Source organism: Thermobia domestica, chromosome 2 (genome assembly GCF_964235325.1).
Source record: "Thermobia domestica chromosome 2, izTheDome1.hap1.1, whole genome shotgun sequence".
NCBI lineage: Eukaryota > Metazoa > Arthropoda > Insecta > Zygentoma > Lepismatidae > Thermobia > Thermobia domestica.
Window position 1 is genome coordinate 160,662,264 of NC_137455.1, and position 18,735 is coordinate 160,680,998.

The 18,735-nt window shown below is 36.3% G+C and overlaps 1 protein-coding gene across 2 annotated transcripts in view; it reads right to left on the reverse strand.

Annotated features, from left to right (window-relative positions):
- Window positions 1-18,735, reverse strand: part of ssp3 (SCAPER domain-containing protein short spindle 3) — a 522,155-nt gene that overhangs the window by 243,428 nt on the left and 259,992 nt on the right. For both annotated transcript variants that reach the window (XM_081747551.1, XM_081747559.1), the window contains one exon: window positions 12,043-12,187. In XM_081747551.1, coding sequence (XP_081603677.1) covers window positions 12,043-12,187 — 145 coding nt within the window. The remainder of the gene's footprint in view (window positions 1-12,042; window positions 12,188-18,735) is intronic.

The window sequence follows — 18,735 nt, forward strand, 5'->3', positions numbered from 1 at the left end:
AATTGTCGCTAGCCGATTGTTTGTTTTCGGCCATTTTTATCGCAGATTGTCGTAAAATACTTCCTGACGTCGCTATTTTCCAACAATCGCCATTAAAATCCGTTAACAAATTATTTTAAAAAATGCTAGCGATGAGATATTGAAACACCGTCTTTCACAGAGGCCGACTGGGTTCGGAGTCTCGTTGACGTTAGTTCCGCGGCCAAGCGTTCCGGAGATAAATTTCATTGTTCATTTAAGATAGCCACACAGGAAGTACGACTTGAATGACAATACAGTCGAATAGGGGTGGCAAATACATTTTATCAGCCTATCGACCCTGCGTACCAACCAGAAGGCAATTTGAAAGTTGTAAAACTCCATTACCTTTCACCCCCTCCATAGTAAATGTCCTTATCTGGCAAAATGCGTACGTTTTGACCTCACCATTCTGCTAGGCAGCCAAGAACACCCCCCGATACCAAAAATGAAGCGTGTATCTCAAAAACTTCAAACCTTCTGCAAAATGTGTTCAGTTTTGAATTTTGAACGCTCGTAATTCAAACACGCTTCCGATTGAGGATTTCTCCGTTTGCATAATTGTTTCATATGCAAAAACGAGTCGATTGAGCATACCAACCTTTCCTAGTTAGATAAGCAGGTTTTCGAAACAAAAGGTTTGGAAAAAGTCAAATTTTCAGTCTTCTGTATTTTTGGTTCTATTCATTCGAAATCAAGATTCATATCATGAATATAGTACTAGACACTAAAGTACTTTAGATGTACATTGACTCGCCCGGCTCAGTTGCATTGTTACTGCTATAGACATAAGTTTGACATACTTGCGTTATAAGTTTAACTTTTCCCATTGGAAGTAATTGCTATTTTACTATCTTTTGGCTATAGAGGCAACCAAATTTTAGATGTCTGTGATAATGTACCGTCGCGTCCTTAGTTTGCAACACCGAATAACAAATTTAATATTGTAAGTTTCCATTTAACATTTCCAATATAAGTTTCCATATATATATATATATATTAACCTGGAGGCATCATAGAGCATGTCAAATAATGTCTAGCTGCAGATATTTGCACACGGTACAACATTTCAGTGTTGTCTATTAGTTTAAAATTTACAAAGCCATATCAAAATAAATCGTCCACCCTGTATATGTACATGCAGGAAAGCTTTCTACTAATCTGTAACAAATGGACTTACGTACCAAATTACACTGGAGACATAAATAATAATATATGCATAACGAACTAAAACTTTTACTGAAAAAAAATCCTCAGTGGTTAAATGATGCGGAAGACCTAAATTTCATTTCCAGTGGGAATAAATGTGATTCAAATTCTACGCGAAACTGTCCATACATGTCCCATATAGTCTCGGTACTGAAAATGAATGTTCAAGTAAATAAACAAACATTTTGTTGCTGGAAACTCAAAGTTTCCGCATTGCACGTGTCCATACCCAAGTGATAAACTGACTTTCAATTAGTCGACTTTTATGATTTTTTTTTAAAGAACTGTATTCCGTATGTTATGTACTGCTCAGTGGTTCGGATTCCACCTTAAACTGGGGAGGTACACATGTCATACAACCTCGGTGCTGGAAAGGGACGCTACACTCCAACCAATCAAAACCACCTTGATTTCTCACGACTCCCCTCCCCCTTTTACCCGTTAAGAATTGGGAATGACTGAGGCTGTAGAGCGGGTAAATCACTTCCACTAAATTAAACTACAATTAAATAAAACCGTAATAAATAAAACCTCCATATCAGTAAAATCCTTCACCTAGTACCGCTAACATAAACTTACCAGAAACAGAAGAACAAAAACTACTGCAATGCCACTAAACTAATATGTACTTTTACTCAGATTGTGTATTTATCATCAGATTTTTTTTAAGGCAATCGAACAGTCGCAGTTCACGTTAGAAAACGATCGTGCCTGAGTACGGGTGTTCATTGTTGATCCTTTCAGCAAAGCCTTAAAACGTTTACAGAGCTCTTGAGGGGAAACATGGGTCTCGCTAAGAATATAGGGCGTCTCCACCTTCTGATCTCACAGTCACCCACTGCCATCTAGAAAACTACGTCTTCAAAGACTGACGAAGCTTCAAACCTTTACACACAGGACTGGGTTTTGTGAAGTAATCACAGAGTTGCCATCCTTAATCACAAAAAATATGTATTCCTTATTTGCATCTACATTTAGTAAGTACTGCTATCACCAGTGGCGTATTTAGGGGGGGGATTCCGGGCTTAAGCCCCCCCCCCCCGAAATCTTACTTACTATAGTAAAGTATATGAAATATCTTGCAGAATTTTCACATTTTCAGGCAAAGCCCTCCCCGAAAGTTAGCAAAGCCCCCCCGAAAGAAAATCGTAAATACGCCACTGGCTATCACTAACACTATAGTTATAATTTTTTTATGTAATTATAAGAGATTATAAAAAAAGGAATAGAGAGAATAGTATTTCATGTATTTACGACACTCAATGTTTTTTTTTTTTTTTTTATGAAGTCTTTCAGGTTAACATTCCACGATTATGCCCGCTAGCTAAGGGAGACGAAGATTAAATCATGTGATGGAGATATAGGTTAGAATGTTGGAGGGAACGGGAACACCCACGATCTTGTCCACCACAAACTCACTTGGCCGGAGATCGAACCAAGAACCTCGTGCACTTGAGGTAGGCGTTCTACCACTGAATCACTATGCCCCTCTCCCTACTAAATGCTACTTATAATCTTCGGACTAACTTCGCAATGCCAAGAAAACAAACAAAAAAAATCTATTGGGAATTGAATTCAACTACGTGCACGGGAAGCAAATTATTTAACAGAAGCACTCCTCTTTTGATTATTATGTTTGAAAAATACGATAGTGATAGTGAATTTTAAAATTATCTGCCATATTGAAAAAAAGCATGACACACAAAAAGGTATACGGTCCTCACATGCTATACGCACACAACAATATTCTTGGTATGCTTGCGAGAGACACGACGTTTACCTCTGATGCGCCGAGCATGATTCCAGATTATATGAATTTGTGGTAGGCAATACTGTGCATGAGTATTTTTTTTTTTTTTTTTTTCGAGTTCTCAGTTTCACTTACCTATTCTTCTATAATGATTCACTTACATTTTTCATCTGTCTATATGTAGCGTAACTCTTCAGTTAAAGTTTGTTTATGTTTGCTTACCTTTCAAAAACATGGTGGAATTATATTCCTCCAAATAACTCAACGACTGATAATCACACTTACTATATTTTTCTCTTTTAATTGGTTAGTAGAATAATTGACTTCAGAAAAAAAAAAGAACAGGTTTAACAATAGAAACTTGGAAAGTTGCTTTCGCACTGTGCGCCCAGCAAAAAACTATGAGAGCACAGCTGTTTATCGGTTAAGACAAACGGAGCTAAGAGTAATTATTGAGTACATATACGTATATTATAATTATCGGTTTGAAAATTAATACGGAAAAGATATAAGTGATGTTCAAAGTCAACACTTCATTTCACAATTTCACAAGGAAGTCAACGACTGAAGCTGAAAATACGAAATTGGAAGTGAATATCTACGTCTACCTAAGACATAAATTCATGGACGGCTTCATCAAAGAAGAAATTAACAAACGTAGCTATTAAGTTAGGCTACAGTCCACTCGGAAGGAACAATCATTTTGAAAAATTAAATCTCAATGCGTCTAAAGGATAAAATTTTCAATGAACTTCTTTTTGTTTTGACGTAGATCAGAATCGTGAATACTAATAAAATCAGACATTCATCGTCTGCAGACTTCAAAGTAGAGCACAGATATGTATGCTAGAAATCACCCGCAAAGACAGTAAAAGAATCACACGGATGGAAAAGATGACAGGAGTGACGAATATCATGAAAATAAAGACACTGAATGACAGTGGGTCTGACGTATTGCAAAAAGAAATGATGATTGATGGACAAAAGCAGTTTCTGACTGGATACTAAGAGTTAAGAGGTGACCTAGGAAATGTTCTCATAAATTATGGTGACAGCATCAAGAAACCGGCGGAGTAACCCGGAAAAGAATTGCCAAGGTAGAGGGTTGCGGAGAACTGGAGAGAGACCTTCATCCGTTAGTAGATTGTTCATGAAATTATTTATTGACAACACTCTTATTAGAATGAGTTTACCAGTGACGAGTTGGCTGGAGCAAAACACGCAATAAAGATCTTAACAGGCCAGAAACATGAAGTAATGCATCTTATATTTTTTAAACAATTTGTGTCTTGTACAAAATTGTAAGTAATGTGCCTTTTGTGTGGTATAACATGCAGTTAATACTGTTGAATCCCTTCCTTCCGATCGGGGACGAGTGTCGCGATCATAATTCAATTAAGTATTACTGATACCGGTTTTTAAGGTTGGTATCTTATAGTTGAACTGAGTGCATTTGAGTAGCAACTTCGTAAAAAGTATACTAATGACAGTCAAGGAACCACACTATGGTTGGTAGTAGTTATCTATTTTTCAATTTCTTTTTTCTTTTTTCTTTTTCTTTGAAGGGAAAGGGAAAAAAAGAGGGAATCGGAGAAAAGTTTAGTTCATATACGTGCGTAATCCTTTCATGTACAAAGTTTTAATAGGAGACGTTATTTTGGATCAAATTCTAATTGAGACTTGCCTTGCCAACCCCTCTCTCTACTCGGCTTCAGTATGTATTAAAACTGGAAAACTTTGCCTTTCTCCTAAAGTAAATCAATTTTATAAACACAGATACTTCAAGTAGCAGGTTTATAAAGACGGAAAAGAAATTGAGATGGAACTGAAAAAAAAAATACCATTTATAAGGCATTTGCTCTAAGAAAGAGAGAGGAAGTTTCATATATATAAAAAAAAGTAGCCAAATAAAATTTTCGGGAGACTGGCAAAGTAAAAATACAAGGAGCAACATGGTTTCTGGGCAAACATTCGCTCAAAAGGGGGCGAGAGAGGAAAAAGATGGGGGTAAGTCCTTCGAGTATTTAAACTGGGATTCAGTTCACTTAAAAAAGAAAACGAAGACGAGGGGTAGAATGAAGCACGCTTTCTCTCTTGCTTTTCGTCTCCACATTTTTTTCGTTCTTATGTTGTTTCATAATACAAATTACAGGAGAAAGAAATGTTAGAAGAAGGAAAAGTTTAAGAAGAAAAAGAGTATTTGCAGAGTAAATGTAAAAGATGTTCCTTTTAATTTCCAGAGACATTTTCTGAACTGTCGAATTGGACTCCAACCGGTGCTTCTACTACTGGTAAAAAGGAATGAGGAAAACCTAAAGCAGCAGGAGAGGTACTTCTCAGAGAAAGTAATTTCAAAGATCTTCGTAAAACTTCTGATTTAAAATGAAAGACAGAAGTTTTAATTTAATTTTATACCAATATAAGGGTAGTAGAAGTATTTTCAGTATTTTTTAAAGCTTCCTTGAGAACTATCACGTCGGAATATCACGAAGAGTGAGAGGAAGGAAAAGAAAGGAAATAAGCTAGCATATTCTTAGATGTAGAACAAAAGAGAGCATTCAGTCTAAGTAATTTACAGTATCCCTCGTCAGGAACATTACAATATACAACTTTTCTCTCTGAAATACAAACCGCGAAGGAATTGTTCTAGCAACGGCACAAAAGAAAGATGATGAAAGCAGGAAACCACATTTTTTGGAAGTTTTTCACTACAAAATTAAATGACTCTTCAGAATTTCTTAATGCATTTTCCACAGCTTTCACAAGAGAACATCACAAGGCTTCTTAAATACCACTCATGCCTTTCCTTTCAAAGAAATCCTCCCTCTCTTTTTTTTATTTCTTTTTAAACAGTTTTAAGAGTTTTAATAGAGCAATTAAATCCCCCTTTATGTGATACAACTGCTACTACTTCTCAAACTTTACGAATGACACTGTGTCATTTCCTACACACACAAAATGATAGTTTGTTCTACAGAGAACAGCAGTTTTCGAAACACTTTGGAAGCAGCGTATTATTCATTTTACCAACATTATAACACAAGAAATACTGAATTATCTTGCAACTTGACGATCATCGGTTTAAATGTCACTAAACTATATCATATCATAAATATTCTACCTTCACTGACATGTCAATTGATGGAAATTGACCCGTTTTCAAGTACTATAAGTTTCTTGCTCTCTCTCGTTTTTGTATGAAAATACGACCCTCTCTAACCCTTCAGACGCAAAAGTTTTGAACTTTTTTCCACATTGTCGATGGATTCGAGCATTATCTATTTTGGTTTTCCACCAATCGTAAAATCGTTATTGACTGAAATTAAGCAAACATGATTTTCTTGTATATTTACACTGTATTCTTGTAAGTATATTCAGTTTTTAGATACTGGCTCATTCCATGTCAAATGAACCAATGCCATTTGCCCTTATGTCATGGATTTTCTTCATATTTTTTCTTTGGGTAGATACCCATGAGAAATGACCACAGGAATATTTGCAGATTTTTATCTCCTAAACGGACCTCAGGAAAAATAAATGAAAATCTGGCATTTTCCGAGACTTCTGCCGCGGAAAAATCGACATGTAACGTTAAAAATTCTGTAACTCCCTTATTTTTCGGCCAATTGAAGTGTGTCTGGTGTCAAATTAAAGCTAATAGTCTCTACTGTTCAGAACTACTGTTGAATCAGAAAAAGTGGTTCATAGAAAACAGATACAAACTCTGAAACACAATTTGTATGATTTATATGTGATTTTTGTAAAAAATCATATCTGCTAAATCACTGAAAACACAACCTCCACATTTTTACCTCAGATTCACCTAAATATGTATGTTCAATAGTGCAAAAATGAAAAGGGTGTTTTTTGTGGTTTGTCAGTAAGAAATTATAATGCAGGGACACGACTTATGGCACGTTATTAACAAGCGTTGAATATTGTACAACAATTCACTGGCACACTGTTAGTTTTTTATGTTCACAGAGATATACAAATAATATCTGGGTAAAATGTAGGAGTTACAAAATATTAGCTACACACATACAGGCAGATACTACTACAAATATATACCTGAATAAATAAAAGTTTAAAACGTCCCCTTGTTTTGCATCAGCTGGTAAGTTGAAGCATGAATGGCCTCAGCAACTGATGTTTGAACACTGTCTGCAATGAAGTAGTTTCTTCCTGAAAGTGTTTTCAAGCTTGGCACTGGAACCTCTTTGATAATATTTTCAAATGGCACCCAACAATAGTCTTCTGTTTCTGGCCAAAAAAATGTATTCGAAGGTCTAGACGGGTGCATAAATTGAACTTTTGCATCTCTCTCAGAGTAGGAGATTTCAATGACTTTTCCTATCCACCACTTCCTGTCATACTGAACAGCGTAAAACTTCTCTTGTGACACTTTGATGAAAGTATCTCTTTCCTTACATCCAAGCACAGCTTGAAATGATGTCTTTGATGATGATGTTTTCTTCACAAGGAGGGTTGATCCATGCAGAGGCTGGAAGAAATGGTTTTCCCTTGTTCCTGGTACTGTGTTGGCAGTTTCAAAACGTTTTTCCAAAAACTGTGTGCTTTCTTCTATTTCTTTTTCATCAACATAGAATGATGTTATTCCTTTTACATTTTCGGCAGCAAATTTGTACACATCTTCTGCACTTAAAATGTGACCATCTGTAGTTCTCTGGAGACTTGCTCTAGTAACAAGTCTCTTAATGGTACCACCTATTCCATCACATGCATTTTTCCCATAGCTTGTGGCAAAAAAATTCCACTCAGCTGTTAAGCCATGGTCTTGATGATGGTGACAAAGGTTAATAAAGTTTTTATAGTTCTTGTACTGTGCCCCGGCTCCGTCACTAAAGTAACTTGCATGTGTGAGGTTCGGATTTTCAGTTAATATGTACTGTATGAATTTCTTCTGAAATGTAAAAAACGTGCAGATATCATGTTTTAGACAGTTACTAATAAAACACATTGACAATGATGTAAGTTCCGCATCTTTCTTCGTGTAAACAACAACAGGGTGTATTATAACTTGGATATTGTGCCAATGGAAGCCTTGAGTAGCATCTTGCACAATGCAGGTGTAATTTTCACTGAAATCTACCAATATAAGACATTCATTAATTCCTAATTTGGTTTTCACTTCTTTCAGGGAAGCACTCTGAGACTTGGCAATGAAATGATGTTTTGTCAAAGTGTCCAGTTTATTAACTAAAGTATCGATGAATTCATCAACAGATTTAACTAATGTTTCAAGCATAGAACGATCTGTTTGGAGCCACTGCTTGAAAGTAACATCATCTCTTGTTTCTAATACCTCCAGCTGCATTAAATAGTCATGAAGGGGAGTTGTACCTGGACAGTTGGGGCACCGGTGAAGCATGCACTCTTCTGATTCTATATCACACACTATTTTCCTGAATAATTCCTGGTAGGGCACAGGAATGTGAATACTCCGCAGCCATTAATTTCACATTTTGATGGTAGGTGCAGACACAAATGGAATGTATTCCCCGACTCGTGACTGTGACACATTCTTTAGGTCGGAGTTCGCAGAATTTAGAAAATCCAACCTTATCATGGGGATGTTTTTCTTTGAAGGCAAGAAACACATCTTTGAGGTTGTGGAGGATCAATCGTTTAACTTTCAATACCCTGTTCCCACTCTCCGTTGGTACAGATATGACATCTCTAGTGTTTGATGATATCCGACTAATATCATCATCATAGTAGTGAAGTTCAATGTTCTTTACTACATTATGTGAGAGAGTATGTCCTTTCTTTTGACTAGGTTTGCCTAGAATCCCCTCATTTTGTAATATTTTCCTTGCTTTTTTTTTGCTAAATACACAGTGGTATTGAAATAAGACACTGTGTTTTGGATACTCCATGATTCAGGGACAAGGGTTAATATTTGGACTTTTTCATCAACACTGCTGGCAGAAAACTTTGCGCGAAGTCTCTCCATCAGACTTTCACAATCCTTGCATTTTTTGTCTTCATCCACCTCATTCTTACAGGACTGGGGCCCTTCAGTACCAAAAGCGTTTGCTGCTAACCCTGTGAAACTGGCAGCAAAACGACTAGCCTTATGTGTTAAGTATGTGCCTCTTCTGTCCACTTTTCTTTTGGTAGCTTTTAGTGGTGAACAGTTAAGTAATTCACACGCTTTATTAAGTTTTTCTGAGACAGATTCTTCTGGTTCGTAAGCGTCATCAGAATCAAAGTTGACTTCACTGTCCGATTTGCTGCTGTTTGCTATCACTGCTTTCCTGCAAGATATACACAATTTTGTGCCAGGAATTAGTTCAATATCTGTAAATCTTCTGGAAAATGCCAGCGAAACAGATTTTAAACTTTTCACTACCCTTTTCTTATGCTTTTGAAAAGGATCAATGCATGTTCTCTGCCTGTCTTCATAAAGAGATAAATACTGCTTTAAATGGAAATCACAAATAAATTTCAAGTCAGAACATTTGGCTCTAAGTCTGATAAGTTCCACATCACTTGCTTTCATATCACACACGGAAGTTACTTTCCTGTCTGGAACTTCCTCACATTCCTCATACTGCCTGCAAACCGAACACTGGTCACCTGGTTCCATTTGTAACATTGTTAGAGTAACTTCAAAATACCAAATAACAGTCACTCAGTAACACCTTTTCAACAGTACATGTGTATACCACAAGCTCTGAAGGCCAACTGAGTAGGAGCTGCCACTTTGACACAAGCAAGTTTCTGTTTGAACAGGCTCAAACACGTCCAAACCTGGGGGGCGCGGTGGCTCCGTGATAGAGCGTTCACCTCCGGTGCTTGGGGTCCCTGGTTCGATCCCAGCTCGCGCCGTGTGGACTTTGTGGTGGACAAACACCGTGCTCGTGGGTTTTCTCGGGGTTCTCCCGTTTCCTCCCACTTTCTTCATTCCACCATTTCACTCATTTCTCATTATCACCGTCTCCTTTAGCCTAACCGGCATAACCGTGGGACGTTAAACTTAAAGATTTCATTTCATTTCATTTACGTCCAAACCTGTTAGATCCAGCACAGAACATGCGCTTCTTAGGTGACTCATTCTTCACCAGACACAGCTTTTATAAGTTTCATACTGGACAAGTCATTTAAAAAGCATAATCTATTATTTAATAATAATAATAATTATATATATATATATATATACGTATAACTAATTGCCGAACGTCAGTGAGGCTCCTACTTGGACTCGATCTGCATTTGGATTTTCCTGTCTGTCTGTCTGTACCACGCTACAGGGCGTAATTTTCGGTATTTTAATACGAAATTTTTAGGATAGGACTACGAGATACCCTAAACTTGCTGTATACATTTTGGCGATGATCGAAATTAAAATTTCAAAATGGCGACCATCCACTCTTTACGGCGCAATTTCCAGTCTTTTAACACGAAATTTTGAGGTAAGGACCGTGAGACGCTCGAAATTTGCTTTATAGATTTTGGTAATGAACAAAAGTAAAATTTCAAAAGGCGGCCAGATTTTTAAAATGGTGGCCATCCACGCTATAGGGCGGTTTTCGGGTTTTTGACTTGAAATTTTATGAATAGAAGCATAAGACATATACAATTTACTGTGCGTACCATTAAAGTGGAGCAATGTCAACTTTCAAAATGGCGGTCGATTTTTAAAATGGCGGAAATCTACACTCCAGGGCGTAATTTTCAGTATTTTGACTTGAAATTTTGAGAATAGAAGCAAAAGACATATAAAATTTAGTGTATCTAACAATCAAGTGATCCAATGTACAGTTTCAAAATGGCGGCAAACTTTTTCAAAATGGCGGCCATCCACTCTATACGGCGCAATTTTCGAAATTCACGTGAGGCACCTGGTCATTAGACCCACAGGTAATAGTAATGTGGGTATGTGTGATGGGGAGAGTGAGCGAGAATGTCATTGCAATTGACTTCCTTAAATATTTATGATATCCTTTCGTATTCATAAAATAATGTTTTAATATATTAATTTTTGCACGTTACGCGTTCATCTCAACCAAGCCAAATGTAACCAATGTAGTAAACATTCCAACAAAATGCAACATTTCTATAATTAATAACATGTTAATGTTAAATGTTAATAACGTGCCATAAGTCGTGTCCCTGCATTATAATTTCTTACTGACAAACCACAAAAAACACCCTTTTCATTTTTGCACTATCGAACATACATATTTAGGTGAATCTGAGGTAAAAATGTGGAGGTTGTGTTTTCAGTGATTTAGCAGATATGATTTTTTACAAAAATCACATATAAATCATACAAATTGTGTTTCAGAGTTTGTATCTGTTTTCTATGAACCACTTTTTCTGAATCAACATTAGTTCTGAACAGTAGAGACTATTAGCTTTAAGTTGACACCAGACACACTTCAATTGGCCGAAAAATAAGGGAGTTACAGAATTTTTAACATTACATGTCGATTTTTCCGCGGCAGAAGTCTCGGAAAATGCCAGATTTTCATTTATTTTTCCTGAGGTCCGTTTAGGAGATAAAAATCTGCAAATATTCCTGTGGTCATTTCTCATAGGTATCTACCCACAGACAAAATATGAAGAAAATCCATGATGTAAGGGCAACCATAAAATCTGATATTGGTTCATTTGACATGGAATGAGCCTACTTTTGAATGCGCATACAGAAAATTCTTAATTACCTGTATTTTTAGTAATGCCCAAAATATTCTGGCGAAATAGCAAGCAACAGAGAGCTGTCCAGGTTTGAAAAGAATATAATTATCCAGTACGCTGAATGCAAGTAGGGGGGGGGGAGGAATTAACTTTGCCACCCTGATAAAATCATGAAATCACAAAACTTCGAGCACAGATTGCTGCAAGGGTTAGTTTCCATCTTCAGTACTTTTGATATTATTTTATAACACACAGTTCTGTAAAAGTAACTTGCTTCTTTCCTGGAACACTTTTATATTCCTACAACAGAAAAAAGAAAGATTTTTTGCACTTACAAATCAAAAATGGCAAGCTCAAATCATTGATTTAAAAAAAGCTAACAAATGTTTTGTACTCACCTAATGACGTCCTGAATTCGAAGCCAAAATTCTTCCCGTTGTACATTGGAATCTGCCTCACCTTCAATTGATTTCGTTTTTTCCTCTGGTTTCTGAGGTTCCTTTGCATGAGATAGTATCAAAGCAAGGAGGCACATTAAAGCTCCTGTAACATAAAAGCAATCACAGATGTTAACTCTCAAATATATATTTTTTTGCTTTGTGCATTTATTACAATAGAAATATCGTACCCAGTGGCGTATTTAAGGGGTGGCTTCCGGGGCTTAAGCTCCCTCCCCGAAATTGTTCTTACTTTATTAAAGAAAATGAAATATCTTGCAGAATTTTCACATGTCCAGCAATAAAGTTAGCAAAGCCCTTCCCGAAACAAAATCGTAAATACGCCACTGATCATACCATTTGTATAACATATTTAATCTTAATAATACTGATGTCAGAATGATTGGCTAAAAGAAGAACAATCATTTCCGAATACATTTTAGCCACACACTAACAAGTCATTAAATACATGTATGCACTTTGTGTTGATACATTGTTTTTTCATGTCATCTAAGAAACAGATTTGAAATTAAAGGTCATAAGTTTCATGCACGAAGAAAAATAAGATTATTGACGTGCGAATGTTCGTCCTACATGACTGCTGTGAAAATCAGTACTTTTTTTTTTTTTTTTTTTTCGAAAAGAGTTGCGACAATATTGTTCGCAGCGTTTCACGCAGAATTCAATCGATGGCCAAATTTATTTTAAATATTCAGAACATGACAATATATGTATCAATGTACTTAGCTCAGATCTCAGTTTTCAATTTTCAACAAAGAAATATTTAAATTAAATTGATTGCCAGTTTATAGTGCGTCCAGTAAAAGAACGTCTCTGACAGCTCGCAGTGACATTGCCATTAATCGCCTGTCAAGGTTTTTTTTCGGTGCAACTGTAGTGGCAATTTAATTAATGGTATAAGACAGAGTGATCGTGGTTGGTAACACTGGTATCAAAGTAGGGGCTGCAATGTCCCACCGCATGTGGTAAGAAACGTCAGAGACCATCTCTTGTTGGCCGTGCTATAGGAATCTATTAGAAAAATAGACGAATGATACATTACCATAAAAAGATTTAAGCCATCTACACTCACAAATTAGAACTCAAATTTAATTGCACCGAAGTTAATTGGATTATCATTAATTTGCTGGAAATCCAACTTTTCTTTTTATTCATTCATATATTATTTATAAAAGAAATATTTCCTCAGAGATATCACCATGACTATAGATGGGTATTTAAAAACTGAATACATTGCAATACGGAAATATCTGAAGAACCGGTTATCAGTGGAAAAAACTGTAAGAGGTATGAAATCTCCTTTCTTTAGAGGCCCGATAACGGCGAAATTAAAATACCGCTAATTTTACAGTAATTATGTGATATCTTCAAATAAATAAAATATAATCGAAAAGTGGAATCAGAGCGCCCTAGACAATATTATTTTGTATGAGTTACCGTCACCACAAGTTATCTAGTAGCTTTCCATATGCAGCCATTCAGAAACGCGAAAATAAATACCGATTTTCCAAATGGCTGGAAATCGAAAGCAGATAAATGAGTCGTGACAAAATGACAACGGTATCTCATGTACAGTCATGTACTGTACTGTTAAGTGAACTGTCGATGACTAGAAGCGCTTAACATATCCGATGAGTCCTCTTTCATCTTAGTTTCAACAACTGACCGTCTTCATGTGAAGTAAATGCCCAAAGAAATGTATGTTCCGAATTGTCTCCTCCCTACCATGAAATATGGCCGTGGCTCTGTAATGCTGTAGACAGGACTTCCCTGGTATTTCATGGGTCCTGTGATTAGACTCACAGGAACGTAACACCCCCAGTGTTTATATAAAGTTTTTAGGAGACCATGTGCATCCTATGATCCAGATGTTTGCTGCCAATGACGAAATATAACAACGTACCAATTCACACTGCTGGAGATGTCACTAGGATAAACTACAACACCTCTCCTGGCCTGCTCAATCCTCAGATCTCAATATTATTGAATAACTGTGGTTAGTTCTGGAGCTCAGATTTCGAAGCATATTCTCTTTCATCCTCACTGGTGGACTTGAGTGCTGCACTTTACAAGAAATGGTACAATAATCTTTTAGAAACCATTTACGACTTATATACCTCAATTCAAATCAAGAACTGTTCTATAGGTCAACAGTAGTCCTACGCCGTGTTAAGCAGATAAGCTGCATTTTCTTCAGGTATCTCCATTATTTTGCTAGCCAACTGTATATATATATCTTTATTATTGCCGCACTCAGAATAGTATCATCGAGAAGCTTTGATAGTAGTTTAAACTAATAATATACGGACTAAGCCAGAACTGCAATGTGCCATTAGCACGTAAGGTTCAATTTATTTACTCATATCAAAAACAAATTGGCTGCTTTTGATTGGTGTTAAAGAACAGTGCGGGTGAAATTAAAAAAAAAAAAAACTCACTAAACGGGGTAACAATCCTTTGAAAAAAAAGTGGGTATCATTACTATTCAGGAATATCAAACTTCCAAACTATGCGCCGCTTGGACTAGAGCAGTGGTTCTCAACCTAATTGCTATCACGACCCCCATTTTACCACATCCTCTTGCCAGCGACCATCTTATAATTTCTGGTTTGTTGTAAGCTTGTGTATATTGAAAATCTACCAATTGCGATCTCACGATCTCCATCTATTTCTATAGTAGTAGTAAAATCCATTTCTTGTATATAGTGGATATAGTAACTTCTCTAAAAGCGAATGGATTAAAAACCAAATTGGTCAGTTCATTCATATTACTAATACTGAATCCGATCAGTCATACTGTTTCAAATTGAATATCATTGGCCGGAGTGGTTTTTGTTCGATGGTAAGCATTAAAACAAAGACAAGAAATCACTTATCAGTTGAAAATGACTTGATGTTGCGCGTCACGAAGATTGAACTGAACATTGCCGCACTACTAAAATCACACCATGCTCAGATATCTCATTACCTTTCAATTTTAATTGTATTTCAATATGCAAGTTTTCTTGCATTTGTATTTTTCTGGTAATTCAATATGCAGTTCTCATTGTTTCATATCGTACCTTTTTCATTTAAATTGATTTTTAAACAACTCTGTTGAAAATGTTTAGTAGACCTACTTTTTGTTGTTCTTAACAATATGTATAAAAATAAAAATATCCCTATCAGCGCAAAATTCAAAATAATATTTAAAAATATTTTCCGGTATTAGATTCTAATTATATTTATCTCTTCCGCTTATCTTTGCGACCCCCAGGTTGAGAAACCCTGGACTAGAGGGCTAAGGTGTGAGATGGAACCTGTTTTTCGGACGCAAAACCCATATCAATAGCAGTTCCTCGCTCTTTTACAATTATTCCTATATATGAATTAATATGAAAATCGGAAGTCGAAATAAGCTTTCTTCTTTTTGGTTTGAGAAAAAGAATAAAGAGCTGAGGATCCTGAATCCAAATCACAACCGTTTGTCGCCTTCTATTACCGTTTCCTCACTATGGGAATCAATATTGGAACCGAAAATGATAAAAGTTTTCTATCACTTCCGGCAGCAATGGACGAATAGGATCGGAGATGGAATCTATTCTTGGAGTAATAAACCCGCATCTAATCCTGCTTCTTACTATCCACTGCGGCGATGTATTAAAACCGGAAACTTTAGATTATCCTCACTTATCTCTTAGAATATCTCTCTTACCGTCTTTGCACTGATACCTGTCGACATACAGGTAGCCATAGCCGTTCTATAAGATTTCCCAATACTTATGCATAGCATAATCTGGAAGTCAAATTGAAAGGATTCGGGCGAGGCTACTCACTGTTCCACAATCCATATAAACAAAAGTTTTGTCTAATAAAGAAGCAGATTAATAGAATGAGCAGGAATAATGTAAACATAAAGAAGAAAGTATTTTATATAAATATAAATTCAAAAAATGTGTAATAATTACCAGTCTTGTTAAAAAATTGTGATTCATTTCCAAGTGCCCCCATCATAAAAAATACAGCTGCTTATTAGGATTACATATACTTTCCTTTTTTGCTGCGTTTCCAGACCACAATTCATATGCACGAGAAAAATTATCGTTACGTGACATTTATTACGAAATAATATCAAATCGTCAAGCTGCCGGTGTTTCGATCAATGTTTACATTTTCATCGGCAACTTCTCAGAGGAGCATCATACAGACAAGCGAGAAACTTAATTATGCCAATATGAAAATGCCCAAATTAGCTTCTGCGCATAAGTGTCGTTTGCATCGATTCACTCAATCAATCAATTAAAGTATCTTTTGTTAAGTGTTACTGTCAGGCATGTCATTTTCAAGCGATATCAGCTTTTTTTTTTTTGTCACATTCTTCTTTCTTTTTTCTCCCCACTGTAGATAATTTCATTTGCACATCACACCAAACGACTGCAGCCAATTGACAATCATTCACAGAACAATATCAACCACATTCACACACACACACAATGTGAAAAAAAAAAAAAAGACTATAGAATTATACCACCTGCAAAGTGTCATTATCAGAAGAAAAATATTACGGGTAACGGCAGTTACAAAAGATGGGACATTATTCCAATAGTGTGTGTTCACTGTTGGAATTCATTACGGCTATCAGCGAAGATTCTAAAATTCAGAGAATGTGTAATCATTATCAATTTTGTTAAAATCGTCATCCATTTCCAACCGCCCCCACTATATTTCTGATATATTTTCCAACCTCTTCACGAAACAGCGTACTTTGCAATGCGATGATACTTTTATATGAACGACTAATTTCTATATATGCAATCTGGGAACCCTTCTGGATATCGTTAATTCTTACGCTCTACTATAAAGGTAATAAAAAGTCACCCATAAAAACTCCCTTTTACGAGCATCGGCGATGTTTAAACAGAAAGCACAGCTCCGCCAATCAAGACACATGCGACATAATATCGTTTAATATAGATTGGATATATTCCAGCAAATATACGGGCCCCTTGCTTCCAGGTTTAAATACCAAGGGAGTATCGTGTACCTGTTCTGGGACTTTTCGAGAGCACCGCCATAATAGCCAATAAACTCACGGAAACTGGAGAGAGGTAAGCGCGGTTGGCCGCCCCCTACTTCGTATATTTATGGCGCACCTAACTCCGCTGTGAAACGCAAATCATTGTTAAAGCTCGTGTAGTAATAACTGAAGAACAATACGGTCCCTCGAGTCTTTATATAACCACCATAGTTTCAACGGCGCAAACAAGAGCTGCAAAATGGCTGCTTCATTATCTCCAAAACTCCCAGCATATTTTTACTTCTTTAAAAGCATATTCATATTTGTCTTTTTTTTTTTAAGTGATCCATATGTATGCATATATTGCACGAGAGCTCACAATCCCCTCTATATAGATGCAACACATTTACATTTTATCTAAAAAGACAAAAAAAAAAAAAAAAAAAAGCTACCCAACTAAAGAAAATGATGATAAAAATAATTCCACTCAAAGAAGAAGAATTAATAAGAACACTAGTAACAAATTTACTTAATGTGAACTTCCTATAATTACATGTAAAAATTTGTCTTGCATTGCCAATATTTACAAACAGAGAAGAGTATTCCTTCAATTCTAATTATTAACTTTTCTCTATCCTTTCTTTTTATGCAAGAACAACTATTCCTATTATTTCAAATTTCACTTACACTAACCACATAGTATCAATATAATAGCGTCATTTATGGTTTTGTTTGGGTCCGAGGGGGCAGTAGGGTGGGTTCGACATTCGCGTTTTTTACTGACATACAGTATTACTATAGGCCTACTATTGATTTATACATACATAAAAGATGTGATCAAAAAACACGGTCATTTTTTTATTTATTTATTTTTTTAAAGCAGCTGCTGACACTACAGCTAAATGATGTAATTTGTCCGATAGCCTGATCCGCTGAGACAGGCAGAGTCAAGTCGAAACACGTTCTGACTTGTCAGTCAGCGTTCAGAGCCGCCAGAGTGAGGCTGTGTTCACCATGTCTGTCGCGCATCATGGTTTTCGAACAACGCGTGAACATTAAGTTCCGTTTCAAGTTGCAAACAAGTGAGGAAAAAAAAAAAACCCTCATGAAATGTTGAAATTGGCGTACTGCGAAAATGCTATAACTAACTCTGTAAGACTGTTTACAACTGCTATGAGCAATTTAAAAGCGCAAATGAGTTGTTAAAAGACGAACAATGTTCAGGACGTCAATTATTCTCAAAACAGAAGAAAATGTGCAGAAAGTGGCAAAAATTGTTCGTTCAAACAGATGAATAACTATTCGAGAGCTTACCGAAGAATTTAGCATGTAATACGGGTCCATGCAAAGCATTTTAACCGCCGATCTGCAGATGAGAAGAGTGAGTGAGAAATTCGTTCCCCGACTTTAGACTGACTAACAGGAGTTTTTGGTAGATAAACATATTGATGTTTGTCCACATCCATAGTATTCTCCTCATATAGTACCGTGCAACTTCTGGCTCTTCCCAAAAATTAAAACAATGCTTAAAGGAAAACGTTTTGCATCATTCCTGTCATTGAGAGGGCCACGATAGAGCAGCAGAACGCCCTTCGAAAAGAAGCCTTCCAAAATACTTTTAGCCATGGATTCAACGT